Source organism: Caretta caretta, chromosome 6, assembly GCF_965140235.1.
Source record: "Caretta caretta isolate rCarCar2 chromosome 6, rCarCar1.hap1, whole genome shotgun sequence".
Lineage (NCBI taxonomy): Eukaryota > Metazoa > Chordata > Testudines > Cheloniidae > Caretta > Caretta caretta.
The window spans coordinates 123,485,389-123,502,166 of NC_134211.1; the positions used below are offsets into that span (position 1 = coordinate 123,485,389).

Genomic DNA, 16,778 nt, shown 5'->3' on the forward strand with positions numbered 1-16,778 from the left:
GCCCGATCCCAGCCCCCGCGCTCACCAGCCCCGGCCCCCCGGCCCGATCCCGGCCCCCCGCGCTCACCAGCCCCGCCCCCCCGGCCCGATCCCGGCCCCCGCGCTCACCAGCCCCGCCCCCCCGGCCCGATCCCGGCCCCCGCGCTCACCAGCCCCGCCCCCCCGGCCCGATCCCGGCCCCCCGCGCTCACCAGCCCCGCCCCCCCGGCCCGATCCCGGCCCCCGCGCTCACCAGCCCCGCCCCCCCGGCCCGATCCCGGCCCCCGCGCTCACCAGCCCCGCCCCCCCGGCCCCTGCGCTCACCAGCCCCGCCCCCCCGGCCCGATCCCGGCCCCCGCGCTCACCAGCCCCGCCTCCCCCGACCGCCGCGCTCACCAGCCCCGCCCCCCCGGCCCCCGCGCTCACCAGCCCCGCCCCCCTGGCCCCCGCGCTCACCAGCCCCGCCTCCCCCGACCGCCGCGCTCACCAGCCCCGCCCCCCCGGCCCGATCCCGGCCCCCGCGCTCACCAGCCCCGCCTCCCCCGGCCCCCGCGCTCACTAGCCCCGCCCCCGCGCTCACCAGCCCCGCCTCCCCCGGCCCCCGCGCTCACCAGCCCAGCACCAGGCCGCTGGTGACCAGGAAGCAGACAAACACCACAGCGATGTAGAAGAGCGGGGAGTATTCGTAGAGCGTCACCAGGAACACGGCAGCCATGGGGCCCCGCGACCTCCCCACCTTGGGTGGGGGGCGGGCTGCCAGCGGAACCAGCCGCCCGACCTCCCAACCGGCCGCGCTCGTTCCAACTCTGACGGCTGCAGCACTACTGCGCATGTGCATGGCGTTTGCGCATGCCCACTAGGAACGTGAGGCCCCACTGAAGCTGCTGCCCTTAGTCTGCCCTGAGTTTGGTGCGGGAGCGGGAGCGGGGCAGGGGATGGCAGGTGGAACGCAGGGGTAGGGCAAGGGGATGATCGGGAGGGGTGGGGGAAGGGGAGCATGTGCAATCGTTGCTAGCTCTCCTGCTTGGATTGGGAGTCTCCCTTGAGGGGATGTTTTCTTAAAGACCCAGCTGCTGGAGTACAGTGACCAGGTGAGAATCTCAGCTTCCATTTTTTAAAAAAAGCCACTGCCTAGTGCTCAGGGTCCCGGAGCACACGTGAAAACACGACCACCTCGATGCACTCCGAGGACTAATCGGAAACTGAATGAAATGACTGTTGCGGACTTATCTTTAAAAAAAAAAATCATATATTTTTAAACCAGTTTCATGGTTTGTAGGAGCCTGGCTTGTGATTTTTGAATGCTTGGAGTTGGACTGGAATAGGAGGGCAAAGAAATAACTCTGGTGGAGGGGGTGGGCAGATGGAGCAGCTCAGAGGCTGTGAATGGATAAAGTAGGAGATGAGAGAGCATGATGTGGGAATGGAGGCCAGGAGACGTAGATATGCAGGGGATGTGGGATGATGGAGAAGAGATGGAGAAGAATATAAATATATAGATAAGCTTTAGAATTCTGATCTGAGTTTCCAATAGGGAACAAGAAAAATCTAGTGGATCTGGGAACTGAAGAGAAGTAGTCAAACGAAAGAGAGTCCCGTTGAATTACATCACATGAAGGCAGATAACTAAATATTGGTAAATTGTATAAGTGCCTGTATACAAATGCTAGAAGTCTAAATACTAAGATGGGTGGACTTGCGTGCCTGGAATTAAATGAGGATATTGATATAATAGACATTACAGAAACATGGTGGCATGATGATAATCAATGGGACATGGTAATACTAGAGTACAAAATATACTGGAATGTGAGACTAGGTCTTGCTGGTGGGGAAATGGCAGTATGTGTGAAAGAAAGCATAAAGTCAACTATAACAATAATCTTAAAGGTTTCAGAGTAGCAGCCGTGTTAGTCTGAATTCGCAAAAAGAAAAGGAGTACTTGTGGCACCTTCGAGACTAACCAATTTATTTCAGCATAAGCTTTCGTGAGCTACAGCTCACTTCATCGAATGTCCGATGAAGTGAGCTGTAGCTCACGAAAGCTTATGCTCAAATAAATTGGTTAGTCTCTAAGGTGCCACAAGTACTCCTTTTTGCGAATAATCTTAAATGAATTAAACTGCACTCTAGAGAATCTCTATGGATAGAAATGTCATGCTTGAATAATGAGTGTAGCAACAGGAATCTACTACCAACTATCTGACCTGGATGGTGACAAGCATTATGAAATGCTCAGATAGATTAGAGAGACAAAAAAAAAAAAAACCAGAAAACCCAGTAATGGGGATTTCAGCTATCACCATATGGACTGGGTACATGTCACTTCAGGAAGGGATGCAAAGATAAAATTTCTAGACACCATTAATGACTGCTTCTTGGAGCAGCTAGTCCTGGAACCCACAAGGGGAGAGGCAATGTTTGGTTTAATCCTAGGTGGAGATAGGATCTAGTCCAAGAGGTGAATATAGCTGAACTGCTCAGTAATAGTGACCATAAAGTTATTAAATTTAACATCCTTGTAGGGGCAAAAATGTCAGAGAAACCCACCACAGTAGTATTCAACTTCCAAAAGAGGAATTACACAAAAATGAGGAAGCTAGTTAAATAGAAATTAAAAGGAACCGTCACAAGTGTGAAATCCCTGCAAGCTGCATGGAAATTTTTTTAAATATAATAGAGGCTCAAATTAAATGTATATCCCAAACAAAAAACTACAGTAAGAGGACCAAAAAAATGCCACCATGGCTAAACAAAAGAGTAAAAGAAGTGGTTAGAGACAAAAAGACATCGTTTAAAAATTGGAAGTCAAATCCTACTGAGGAAAACAGAATGGAGCATGAAACTCTGGCAGGTCAAGTGTAAAAATATACTTAGACAGGCCAAAAAAGAATTTGAAGAGCAACTACCAAAAGACGTAAAAACTAATTGCAACATTTTTTTAAGTACATCACAAGCAGGAAGCCTGCCAAACAGTCAATGAGGCCACTGGATGATTGAATTGTTAAAGGAGCACTCGAAGAAGACAAGGTGTCATGGTGCCTTCATGGATCACAACTGAGAATACCAAATTCAGGACAAACTGCTGAGAAATAGGGCAGATACACCCCAAAACTGGTGGTTATTTTCCCATATACCAAATCAGCAACACTAGTAAACTTCTGTTTCACCACACTGACTAACAAGAAGTCAGAAAAGCAGTTTTCTTAGGCATTCCAGTCCTTGTACCACCACAAAAAACACTAGACTTAATAATAAGTGGCAGTTTACAACCAATTTAATCAAACAAAAGGGTTCTCAGGGACTCGGGGCGGGACGGGATGTCACGGGGCTGTGATGCGCTGCCATCGCACAGGGACTCGGGGCGGGAGGTGATGTCACGGGGCTGTGATGGGCTGCCGTCGCACAGGGACTCGGGGCGGGACAGGATGTCACGGGGCTGTGATGGGCTGCCGTCGCACAGGGACTCGGGGCGGGACGGGATGTCACGGGGCTGTGATGGGCTGCCGTCGCACAGGGACTCGGGGCGGGACGGGATGTCACGAGGCTGTGATGCGCTGCCGTCGCACAGGGACTCGGGGCGGGACGGGATGTCACGGGGCTGTGATGGGCTGCCGTCGCACAGGGACTCGGGGCGGGACGGAATGTACGGGGCTGTGATGCGCTGCCGTCGCACAGGGACTCGGGGCGGGACGGAATGTACGGGCTGTGATGGGCTGCCGTCGCACGGGGACTCGGGGCGGGATGTCACAGGGCTGTGATGGGCTGCCGTCGCACAGGGACTCGGGGCGGGACAGGATGTCACGGGGCTGTGATGGGCTGCCGTCGCACAGGGACTCGGGGCGGGACGGGATGTCACGGGGCTGTGATGGGCTGCCGTCGCACAGGGACTCGGGGCGGGACAGGATGTCACGGGGCTGTGATGGGCTGCCGTCGCACAGGGACTCGGGGCGGGACGGGATGTCACGGGGCTGTGATGCGCTGCCGTCGCACAGGGACTCGGGGCGGGATGGGATGTCACGGGGCGGTGATGCGCTGCCGTCGCACAAGGACTCAGGGCGGGATGTCCCGGGGCTGTGATGGGCTGCCGTCGCACAGGGACTCGGGGCGGGATGGGATGTCACGGGGCTGTGATGTGCTGCCATCGCACAGGGACTCAGGGCGGGATGTCACGGGACTGTGATGCACTGCCGTCGCACGGGGACTCGGGGCGGGACGGGATGTCACGAGGCTGTGATGCGCTGCCGTCGCACGGGGACTCGGGACGGGACGGGATGTCACGGGGCTGTGATGGGCTGCCGTCGCACAGGGACTCGGGGCGGGAGGTGATGTCACGGGGCTGTGATGGGCTGCCGTCGCACAGGGACTTGGGGCGGGATGGGATGTCATGGGGCTGTGATGCGCTGCCGTCGCACGGGGACTCGTGGCGGGACGGGATGTCACGGGGCTGTGATGGGCTGCCGTCGCACAGGGACTCGAGGCGGGACGGGATGTCACGGGGCTGTGATGGGCTGCCGTCGCACAGGGACTCGGGGCGGGACAGGATGCCATGGGGCTGTGATGGGCTGCTGTCGCACAGGGACTCGGGGTGGGACGGGATGTCACGGGGCTGTGATGGGCTGCCGTCGCACAGGGACTCGGGGTGGGACGGGATGTCACGGGGCTGTGATGGGCTGCCGTCGCACAGGGACTCGGGGCGGGATGGGATGTCACGGGGCTGTGATGCGCTGCCGTCGCACGGGGACTCGGGGCGGGACGGGATGTCACGGGGCTGTGATGCGCTGCCGTCGCACTGGGACTCGGGGCGGGATGTCCCGGGGCTGTGATGGGCTGCCGTCGAACGGGGACTTGGGGCACGATGGGATGTCACGGGGCTGTGATGGGCTGCCGTCGCACAGGGACTCGGGGAGGGACGGGATGTCACGGGGCTCTGATGGGCTGCCGTCGTATGGGGACTCGGATTGGGACGGGACGGGATGTCACGGGGCTGTGATGGGCTGCTGTCGCACAGGGACTCGGGGCGGGATGTCACGGGGCTGTGATGGGCTGCCGTCGAATGGGGACTTGGGGCACGATGGGATGTCACGGGGCTGTGATGGGCTGCCGTCGCACAGGGACTCGGGGAGGGACGGGATGTCACGGGGCTCTGATGTGCTGCCGTCGCACAGGGACTCGGGGCGGGAGGTGATGTCACGGGGCTGTGATGGGCTGCCGTCGCACGGGGACTCGGGGCGGGATGGGATGTCACGGGGCTGTGATGGGCTGCCGTCGCACAGGGACTCGGGGCGGGACGGGATGTCACGGGGCTGTGATGGGCTGCCGTCGCACAGGGACTCGGGGCGGGAGGTGATGTCACGGGGCTGTGATGGGCTGCCGTCGCACGCGGACTCGGGTCGGGACGGGATGTCATGGGGCTGTGATGCGCTGCCGTCGCACAGGGACTCAGGGCGAGATGTCCCGGGGCTGTGATGGGCTGCCGTCGCACAGGGACTCGGGGCGGGATGTCCCGGGGCTGTGATGGGCTGCCGTCGCACAGGGACTCGGGGCGGGATGTCACGGGGCTGTGATGGGCTGCCGTCGCACGGGGACTTGGGGCGGGATGGGATGTCACGGGGCGGTGATGCGCTGCCGTCGCACAAGGACTCAGGGCGGGATGTCCCGGGGCTGTGATGGGCTGCCGTCGCACAGGGACTCGGGGCGGGATGGGATGTCACGGGGCTGTGATGTGCTGCCATCGCACAGGGACTCAGGGCGGGATGTCACGGGACTGTGATGCACTGCCGTCGCACGGGGACTCGGGGCGGGACGGGATGTCACGAGGCTGTGATGCGCTGCCGTCGCACGGGGACTCGGGACGGGACGGGATGTCACGGGGCTGTGATGGGCTGCCGTCGCACAGGGACTCGGGGCGGGAGGTGATGTCACGGGGCTGTGATGGGCTGCCATCGCACAGGGACTTGGGGCGGGATGGGATGTCACGGGGCTGTGATGCGCTGCCGTCGCACGGGGACTCGGGGCGGGACGGGATGTCACGGGGCTGTGATGGGCTGCCGTCACACAGGGACTCGGGGCGGGACAAGATGCCATGGGGCTGTGATGGGCTGCCGTCGCACAGGGACTCGGGGTGGGACGGGATGTCACGGGGCTGTGATGGGCTGCCGTCGCACAGGGACTCGGGGCGGGATGGGATGTCACGGGGCTGTGATGCGCTGCCGTCGCACGGGGACTCGGGGCGGGACGGGATGTCACGGGGCTGTGATGCGCTGCCGTCGCACAGGGACTCGGGGCGGGATGTCCCGGGGCTGTGATGGGCTGCCATCGCACAGGGACTCGGGGCGGGATGTCCCGGGGCTGTGATGGGCTGCCGTCGAACGGGGACTTGGGACGGGACGGGATGTCACGGGGCTGTGATGGGCTGCCGTCGTATGGGGACTCGGATTGGGACGGGACGGGATGTCACGGGGCTGTGATGGGCTGCTGTCGCACAGGGACTCGGGGCGGGATGTCACGGGGCTGTGATGGGCTGCCGTCGAATGGGGACTTGGGGCGCGATGGGATGTCACGGGGCTGTGATGGGCTGCCGTCGCACAGGGACTCGGGGAGGGACGGGATGTCACGGGGCTCTGATGTGCTGCCGTCGCACAGGGACTCGGGGCGGGATGGGATGTCACGGGGCGGTGATGCGCTGCCGTCGCACAAGGAGTCAGGGCGGGATGTCCCGGGGCTGTGATGGGCTGCCGTCGCAAGGGGACTCGGGGCGGGATGGGATGTCACGGGGCTGTGATGTGCTGCCGTCGCACGGGGACTCGGGGCGGGATGTCCCGGGGCTGTGATGGGCTGCCGTCGCACAGGGACTCGGGGCGGGATGGGATGTCACGGGGCTGTGATGTGCTGCCGTCGCACAGGGACTTAGGGCGGGATGTCACGGGACTGTGATGCACTGCCGTCGCACGGGGATTCGGGGCGGGACGGGATGTCACGAGGCTGTGATGCGCTGCCGTCGCACGGGGACTCGGGACGGGACGGGATGTCACGGGGCTGTGATGGGCTGCCGTCGCACAGGGACTCGGGGCGGGACAGGATGCCATGGGGCTGTGATGGGCTGCTGTCGCACAGGGACTCGGGGTGGGACGGGATGTCACGGGGCTGTGATGGGCTGCCGTCGCACAGGGACTCGGGGTGGGACGGGATGTCACGGGGCTGTGATGGGCTGCCGTCGCACAGGGACTCGGGGCGGGATGGGATGTCACGGGGCTGTGATGCGCTGCCGTCGCACGGGGACTCGGGGCGGGACGGGATGTCACGGGGCTGTGATGCGCTGCCGTCGCACTGGGACTCGGGGCGGGATGTCCCGGGGCTGTGATGGGCTGCCGTCGAACGGGGACTTGGGGCACGATGGGATGTCACGGGGCTGTGATGGGCTGCCGTCGCACAGGGACTCGGGGAGGGACGGGATGTCACGGGGCTCTGATGGGCTGCCGTCGTATGGGGACTCGGATTGGGACGGGACGGGATGTCACGGGGCTGTGATGGGCTGCTGTCGCACAGGGACTCGGGGCGGGATGTCACGGGGCTGTGATGGGCTGCCGTCGAATGGGGACTTGGGGCACGATGGGATGTCACGGGGCTGTGATGGGCTGCCGTCGCACAGGGACTCGGGGAGGGACGGGATGTCACGGGGCTCTGATGTGCTGCCGTCGCACAGGGACTCGGGGCGGGATGGGATGTCACGGGGCGGTTATGCGCTGCCGTCGCACAAGGACTCAGGGCGGGATGTCCCGGGGCTGTGATGGGCTGCCGTCGCAAGGGGACTCGGGGCGGGATGGGATGTCACGGGGCTGTGATGTGCTGCCGTCGCACGGGGACTCGGGGCGGGATGTCCCGGGGCTGTGATGGGCTGCCGTCGCACAGGGACTCGGGGCGGGATGGGATGTCACGGGGCTGTGATGTGCTGCCGTCGCACAGGGACTCAGGGCGGGATGTCACGGGACTGTGATGCACTGCCGTCGCACGGGGATTCGGGGCGGGATGTCCCGGGGCTGTGATGGGCTGCCGTCGAACGGGGACTTGGGGCGGGATGGGATGTCACGGGGCTGTGATGGGCTGCCGTCGCACAGGGACTTGGGGCGGGACGGGACGGGATGTCACGGGGCTGTGATGGGCTGCCGTCGTATGGGGACTCGGATTGGGACGGGACGGGATGTCACGGGGCTGTGATGGGCTGCTGTCGCACAGGGACTCGGGGCGGGATGTCACGGGGCTGTGATGGGCTGCCGTCGAATGGGGACTTGGGGCGCGATGGGATGTCACGGGCTGTGATGGGCTGCCGTCGCACAGGGACTCGGGGAGGGACGGGATGTCACGGGGCTCTGATGTGCTGCCGTCGCACAGGGACTCGGGGCGGGATGGGATGTCACGGGGCGGTGATGCGCTGCCGTCGCACAAGGAGTCAGGGCGGGATGTCCCGGGGCTGTGATGGGCTGCCGTCGCAAGGGGACTCGGGGCGGGATGGGATGTCACGGGGCTGTGATGTGCTGCCGTCGCACGGGGACTCGGGGCGGGATGTCCCGGGGCTGTGATGGGCTGCCGTCGCACAGGGACTCGGGGCGGGATGGGATGTCACGGGGCTGTGATGTGCTGCCGTCGCACAGGGACTTAGGGCGGGATGTCACGGGACTGTGATGCACTGCCGTCGCACGGGGATTCGGGGCGGGACGGGATGTCACGAGGCTGTGATGCGCTGCCGTCGCACGGGGACTCGGGACGGGACGGGATGTCACGGGGCTGTGATGCGCTGCCGTCGCACGGGGATTCGGGGCGGGACGGGATGTCACGAGGCTGTGATGCGCTGCCGTCGCACGGGGACTCGGGGCGGGACGGGATGTCACGGGGCTGTGATGCGCTGCCGTCGCACTGGGACTCGGGGCGGGATGTCCCGGGGCTGTGATGGGCTGCCATCGCACAGGGACTCGGGGCGGGATGTCCCGGGGCTGTGATGGGCTGCCGTCGAACGGGGACTTGGGGCACGATGGGATGTCACGGGGCTGTGATGGGCTGCCGTCGCACAGGGACTCGGGGAGGGACGGGATGTCACGGGGCTCTGATGGGCTGCCGTCGTATGGGGACTCGGATTGGGACGGGACGGGATGTCACGGGGCTGTGATGGGCTGCTGTCGCACAGGGACTCGGGGCGGGATGTCACGGGGCTGTGATGGGCTGCCGTCGAATGGGGACTTGGGGCACGATGGGATGTCACGGGGCTGTGATGGGCTGCCGTCGCACAGGGACTCGGGGAGGGACGGGATGTCACGGGGCTCTGATGTGCTGCCGTCGCACAGGGACTCGGGGCGGGATGGGATGTCACGGGGCGGTTATGCGCTGCCGTCGCACAAGGACTCAGGGCGGGATGTCCCGGGGCTGTGATGGGCTGCCGTCGCAAGGGGACTCGGGGCGGGATGGGATGTCACGGGGCTGTGATGTGCTGCCGTCGCACGGGGACTCGGGGCGGGATGTCCCGGGGCTGTGATGGGCTGCCGTCGCACAGGGACTCGGGGCGGGATGGGATGTCACGGGGCTGTGATGTGCTGCCGTCGCACAGGGACTCAGGGCGGGATGTCACGGGACTGTGATGCACTGCCGTCGCACGGGGATTCGGGGCGGGATGTCCCGGGGCTGTGATGGGCTGCCGTCGAACGGGGACTTGGGGCGGGATGGGATGTCACGGGGCTGTGATGGGCTGCCGTCGCACAGGGACTTGGGGCGGGACGGGACGGGATGTCACGGGGCTGTGATGGGCTGCCGTCGTATGGGGACTCGGATTGGGACGGGACGGGATGTCACGGGGCTGTGATGGGCTGCTGTCGCACAGGGACTCAGGGCGGGACGGGATGTCACGGGGCTGTGATGCGCTACCGTCGCACAGGGACTCGGGGCGGGAGGTGATGTCACGGGGATGTGATGGGCTGCCGTCGCGCGGGGACTCGGGGCGGGACGGGATGTCATGGGGCTGTGATGGGCTGCTGTCGCACAGGGACTCAGGGCGGGATGTCCCGGGGCTGTGATGCGCTGCCGTCGCACAGGGATTCGGGGCGGGACGGGATGTCACGGGGCTGTGATGGGCTGCCGTCGTACGGGGACTCGGGTTGGGACGGGATGCCATGGGGCTGTGATGGGCTGCTGTCGCACAGGGACTCAGGGCAGGATGTCCCGGGGCTGTGATGCGCTGCCGTCGAACGGGGACTCGGGTCGGGACGGGATGTCCCGGGGCTGTGATGGGCTGCTGTCGCACAGGGACTCGGGGCGGGACGGGATGTCCCGGGGCTGTGATGGGCTGCCGTCGCACAGGGACTCGGGGTCGGGCGGGATGTCACGGGGCTGTGATGGGCTGCCGTCGCACAGGGACTCGGGATGGGACAGGATGCCATGGGGCTGTGATGGGCTGCCGTCGCACGGGGACTCGGGGCGGGATGTCCCGGGGCTGTGATGGGCTGCCGTCGCACGGGGAGTCGGGGTGGGACAGGATGCCATGGGGCTGTGATGGGCTGCCATCGCACGGGGACTCGGGGCGGGACGGGATGTCCCGGGGCTGTGATGCGCTGCCGTCGCACGGGGACTCGGGGTGGGACAGGATGCCATGGGGCTGTGATGGGCTGCCATCGCATGGGGACTCGGGGCGGGATGTCCCGGGGCTGTGATGGGCTGCCGTCGCACAGGGACTCGGGGCGGGATGTCCCGGGGCTGTGATGGGCTGCCGTCGAACGGGGACTTGGGGCACGATGGGATGTCACGGGGCTGTGATGGGCTGCCGTCGCACAGGGACTCGGGGAGGGACGGGATGTCACGGGGCTCTGATGGGCTGCCGTCGTATGGGGACTCGGATTGGGACGGGACGGGATGTCACGGGGCTGTGATGGGCTGCTGTCGCACAGGGACTCGGGGCGGGATGTCACGGGGCTGTGATGGGCTGCCGTCGAATGGGGACTTGGGGCACGATGGGATGTCACGGGGCTGTGATGGGCTGCCGTCGCACAGGGACTCGGGGAGGGACGGGATGTCACGGGGCTCTGATGTGCTGCCGTCGCACAGGGACTCGGGGCGGGATGGGATGTCACGGGGCGGTTATGCGCTGCCGTCGCACAAGGACTCAGGGCGGGATGTCCCGGGGCTGTGATGGGCTGCCGTCGCAAGGGGACTCGGGGCGGGATGGGATGTCACGGGGCTGTGATGTGCTGCCGTCGCACGGGGACTCGGGGCGGGATGTCCCGGGGCTGTGATGGGCTGCCGTCGCACAGGGACTCGGGGCGGGATGGGATGTCACGGGGCTGTGATGTGCTGCCGTCGCACAGGGACTCAGGGCGGGATGTCACGGGACTGTGATGCACTGCCGTCGCACGGGGATTCGGGGCGGGATGTCCCGGGGCTGTGATGGGCTGCCGTCGAACGGGGACTTGGGGCGGGATGGGATGTCACGGGGCTGTGATGGGCTGCCGTCGCACAGGGACTTGGGGCGGGACGGGACGGGATGTCACGGGGCTGTGATGGGCTGCCGTCGTATGGGGACTCGGATTGGGACGGGACGGGATGTCAGGGGGTGTGATGGGCTGCTGTCGCACAGGGACTCGGGGCGGGATGTCACGGGGCTGTGATGGGCTGCCGTCGAATGGGGACTTGGGGCGCGATGGGATGTCACGGGCTGTGATGGGCTGCCGTCGCACAGGGACTCGGGGAGGGACGGGATGTCACGGGGCTCTGATGTGCTGCCGTCGCACAGGGACTCGGGGCGGGATGGGATGTCACGGGGCGGTGATGCGCTGCCGTCGCACAAGGAGTCAGGGCGGGATGTCCCGGGGCTGTGATGGGCTGCCGTCGCAAGGGGACTCGGGGCGGGATGGGATGTCACGGGGCTGTGATGTGCTGCCGTCGCACAGGGACTCGGGGCGGGATGTCCCGGGGCTGTGATGGGCTGCCGTCGCACAGGGACTCGGGGCGGGATGGGATGTCACGGGGCTGTGATGTGCTGCCGTCGCACAGGGACTTAGGGCGGGATGTCACGGGACTGTGATGCACTGCCGTCGCACGGGGATTCGGGGCGGGACGGGATGTCACGAGGCTGTGATGCGCTGCCGTCGCACGGGGACTCGGGACGGGACGGGATGTCACGGGGCTGTGATGGGCTGCCGTCGCACAGGGACTCGGGGCGGGACAGGATGCCATGGGGCTGTGATGGGCTGCTGTCGCACAGGGACTCGGGGTGGGACGGGATGTCACGGGGCTGTGATGGGCTGCCGTCGCACAGGGACTCGGGGTGGGACGGGATGTCACGGGGCTGTGATGGGCTGCCGTCGCACAGGGACTCGGGGTGGGACGGGATGTCACGGGGCTGTGATGCGCTGCCGTCGCACGGGGACTCGGGGCGGGACGGGATGTCACGGGGCTGTGATGCGCTGCCGTCGCACTGGGACTCGGGGCGGGATGTCCCGGGGCTGTGATGGGCTGCCATCGCACAGGGACTCGGGGCGGGATGTCCCGGGGCTGTGATGGGCTGCCGTCGAACGGGGACTTGGGGCACGATGGGATGTCACGGGGCTGTGATGGGCTGCCGTCGCACAGGGACTCGGGGAGGGACGGGATGTCACGGGGCTCTGATGGGCTGCCGTCGTATGGGGACTCGGATTGGGACGGGACGGGATGTCACGGGGCTGTGATGGGCTGCTGTCGCACAGGGACTCGGGGCGGGATGTCACGGGGCTGTGATGGGCTGCCGTCGAATGGGGACTTGGGGCACGATGGGATGTCACGGGGCTGTGATGGGCTGCCGTCGCACAGGGACTCGGGGAGGGACGGGATGTCACGGGGCTCTGATGTGCTGCCGTCGCACAGGGACTCGGGGCGGGATGGGATGTCACGGGGCGGTTATGCGCTGCCGTCGCACAAGGACTCAGGGCGGGATGTCCCGGGGCTGTGATGGGCTGCCGTCGCAAGGGGACTCGGGGCGGGATGGGATGTCACGGGGCTGTGATGTGCTGCCGTCGCACGGGGACTCGGGGCGGGATGTCCCGGGGCTGTGATGGGCTGCCGTCGCACAGGGACTCGGGGCGGGATGGGATGTCACGGGGCTGTGATGTGCTGCCGTCGCACAGGGACTCAGGGCGGGATGTCACGGGACTGTGATGCACTGCCGTCGCACGGGGATTCGGGGCGGGATGTCCCGGGGCTGTGATGGGCTGCCGTCGAACGGGGACTTGGGGCGGGATGGGATGTCACGGGGCTGTGATGGGCTGCCGTCGCACAGGGACTTGGGGCGGGACGGGACGGGATGTCACGGGGCTGTGATGGGCTGCCGTCGTATGGGGACTCGGATTGGGACGGGACGGGATGTCACGGGGCTGTGATGGGCTGCTGTCGCACAGGGACTCAGGGCGGGACGGGATGTCACGGGGCTGTGATGCGCTACCGTCGCACAGGGACTCGGGGCGGGAGGTGATGTCACGGGGATGTGATGGGCTGCCGTCGCGCGGGGACTCGGGGCGGGACGGGATGTCATGGGGCTGTGATGGGCTGCTGTCGCACAGGGACTCAGGGCGGGATGTCCCGGGGCTGTGATGCGCTGCCGTCGCACAGGGATTCGGGGCGGGACGGGATGTCACGGGGCTGTGATGGGCTGCCGTCGTACGGGGACTCGGGTTGGGACGGGATGCCATGGGGCTGTGATGGGCTGCTGTCGCACAGGGACTCAGGGCAGGATGTCCCGGGGCTGTGATGCGCTGCCGTCGAACGGGGACTCGGGTCGGGACGGGATGTCCCGGGGCTGTGATGGGCTGCTGTCGCACAGGGACTCGGGGCGGGACGGGATGTCCCGGGGCTGTGATGGGCTGCCGTCGCACAGGGACTCGGGGTCGGGCGGGATGTCACGGGGCTGTGATGGGCTGCCGTCGCACAGGGACTCGGGATGGGACAGGATGCCATGGGGCTGTGATGGGCTGCCGTCGCACGGGGACTCGGGGCGGGATGTCCCGGGGCTGTGATGGGCTGCCGTCGCACGGGGAGTCGGGGTGGGACAGGATGCCATGGGGCTGTGATGGGCTGCCATCGCACAGGGACTCGGGGCGGGACGGGATGTCCCGGGGCTGTGATGCGCTGCCGTCGCACGGGGACTCGGGGTGGGACAGGATGCCATGGGGCTGTGATGGGCTGCCATCGCATGGGGACTCGGGGCGGGATGTCCCGGGGCTGTGATGGGCTGCCGTCGCACAGGGACTCGGGGCGGGACGGGATGTCCCGGGGCTGTGATGCGCTGCCGTCGCACAGGGACTCGGGGCGGGACGGGATGCCATGGGGCTGTGATGGGCTGCTGTCGCACGGGGACTCAGGGCGGGATGTCCCGGGGCTGTGATGCGCTGCCGTCGCACAGGGATTCGGGGCGGGACGGGATGTCACGGGGCTGTGATGGGCTGCCGTCGTACGGGGACTCGGGTTGGGACGGGATGCCATGGGGCTGTGATGGGCTGCTGTCGCACAGGGACTCAGGGCGGGATGTCCCGGGGCTGTGATGCGCTGCCGTCGAACGGGGACTCGGGTCGGGACGGGATGTCCCGGGGCTGTGATGGGCTGCTGTCGCACAGGGACTCGGGGCGGGACGGGATGTCCCGGGGCTGTGATGGGCTGCTGTCGCACAGGGACTCGGGGTCGGGCGGGATGTCACGGGGCTGTGATGGGCTGCCGTCGCACAGGGACTCGGGATGGGACAGGATGCCATGGGGCTGTGATGGGCTGCCGTCGCACGGGGACTCGGGGCGGGATGTCCCGGGGCTGTGATGGGCTGCCGTCGCACGGGGAGTCGGGGTGGGACAGGATGCCATGGGGCTGTGATGGGCTGCCATCGCACGGGGACTCGGGGCGGGACGGGATGTCCCGGGGCTGTGATGCGCTGCCGTCGCACGGGGACTCGGGGTGGGACAGGATGCCATGGGGCTGTGATGGGCTGCCATCGCACGGGGACTCGGGGCGGGATGTCCCGGGGCTGTGATGGGCTGCCGTCGCACAGGGACTCGGGGCGGGACGGGATGTCCCGGGGCTGTGATGCGCTGCCGTCGCACGGGGACTCGGGGTGGGACAGGATGCCATGGGGCTGTGATGGGCTGCCATCGCATGGGGACTCGGGGCGGGATGTCCCGGGGCTGTGATGGGCTGCCGTCGCACAGGGACTCGGGGCGGGACGGGATGTCCCGGGGCTGTGATGCGCTGCCGTCGCACAGGGACTCGGGGCGGGACGGGATGCCATGGGGCTGTGATGGGCTGCTGTCGCACGGGGACTCAGGGCGGGATGTCCCGGGGCTGTGATGCGCTGCCGTCGCACAGGGATTCGGGGCGGGACGGGATGTCACGGGGCTGTGATGGGCTGCCGTCGTACGGGGACTCGGGTTGGGACGGGATGCCATGGGGCTGTGATGGGCTGCTGTCGCACAGGGACTCAGGGCGGGATGTCCCGGGGCTGTGATGCGCTGCCGTCGAACGGGGACTCGGGTCGGGACGGGATGTCCCGGGGCTGTGATGGGCTGCTGTCGCACAGGGACTCGGGGCGGGACGGGATGTCCCGGGGCTGTGATGGGCTGCTGTCGCACAGGGACTCGGGGTCGGGCGGGATGTCACGGGGCTGTGATGGGCTGCCGTCGCACAGGGACTCGGGATGGGACAGGATGCCATGGGGCTGTGATGGGCTGCCGTCGCACGGGGACTCGGGGCGGGATGTCCCGGGGCTGTGATGGGCTGCCGTCGCACGGGGAGTCGGGGTGGGACAGGATGCCATGGGGCTGTGATGGGCTGCCATCGCACGGGGACTCGGGGCGGGACGGGATGTCCCGGGGCTGTGATGCGCTGCCGTCGCACGGGGACTCGGGGTGGGACAGGATGCCATGGGGCTGTGATGGGCTGCCATCGCACGGGGACTCGGGGCGGGATGTCCCGGGGCTGTGATGGGCTGCCGTCGCACAGGGACTCGGGGCGGGACGGGATGTCCCGGGGCTGTGATGCGCTGCCGTCGCACAGGGACTCGGGGCGGGACGGGATGCCATGGGGCTGTGATGGGCTGCTGTCGCACGGGGACTCAGGGCGGGATGTCCCGGGGCTGTGATGGGCTGCCCTCGCACGGGGACTCGGGGCGGGACGGGATGCCATGGTGCTGTCACAAGATGCTGTGCTTTCACAACTCTCCTCTGTCCACAGCTATGGGGCCTAGACGGCCTCTCGAGGGCTCAGCGTGGGACCAACCCCACCCTGCACGTGCCCCCACCCCCTGGGCCGCGCCCCCTGCCCTCTCAGCGCATGGGGCCCCGCCCCCTGAGCCCGGGAGCACCAGCTCAACGCTCCGCCAGGGGGGGCATGAACTTCCCCGCGTCCCGTAGCCGGGTGAAGCCCGCAGTCCGCTCCGGCCGGCCTCGCGGATTGGCTCGCGAGCCGCCCGGCGCAGGCGCAGTGGAGCCAGCCGCCGGGAGCTGGACGGCGGCGCTCTCGTTCTTAAAGGGCGAGCGGACGGGGCTGCTGCAGGCGCACAATGGTGAGTGGAGCCGCCTGAGGGAGCGGTGCCCGCCCGGCCCCGGCGAAGTCCGCCCGCGGAGGGGCTGCCGGGCAGGGCAGTTGCTGGCGACCCCCGCCCCGCCCGCGGAGGGAGCGGATGAGGGAGGCCTGGCCGCTCGCAGCTGCCCTGCCCTGGGGGCCCTTCGCCTGGCAGCCCCGGGGCGCCCGGCCCAGCCCCAAGCGGCCGCCCCCAGGGCCCGTCGGCGAGCCGGCGTGTCGCTCGGGGG

The 16,778-nt window shown here is 66.6% G+C and overlaps 2 protein-coding genes across 10 annotated transcripts in view; one reads left to right on the forward strand and one right to left on the reverse strand.

The window, feature by feature from the left end:
- Positions 1-814, reverse strand: part of CGRRF1 (cell growth regulator with ring finger domain 1) — a 37,535-nt gene extending 36,721 nt beyond the window's left edge. For all 7 annotated transcript variants that reach the window (XM_075129991.1, XM_075129990.1, XM_075129985.1 and 4 more), the window contains exon 1: positions 591-814. In XM_075129991.1, the coding sequence (XP_074986092.1) occupies positions 591-811 (221 nt within the window). In that variant the 5' untranslated portion in view covers positions 812-814. The remainder of the gene's footprint in view (positions 1-590) is intronic.
- Positions 815-1,047: 233 nt separating this feature from the next.
- Positions 1,048-16,778, forward strand: part of GMFB (glia maturation factor beta) — a 31,294-nt gene continuing 15,563 nt past the window's right edge. The window contains exon 1 of one of the 3 annotated variants that reach the window (XM_048852202.2): positions 1,048-1,070. Coding sequence is in view for 1 of the 3 variants with exons in the window: in XM_048852199.2 (XP_048708156.1) it covers positions 16,529-16,531 (3 nt within the window). In the remaining 2 variants the exon portion in view is untranslated. Of the gene's footprint in view, positions 1,071-16,380; positions 16,532-16,778 lie in introns of those variants that run through there. The other 2 variants (XM_048852199.2, XM_048852197.2) reach the window with 2 other exon arrangements.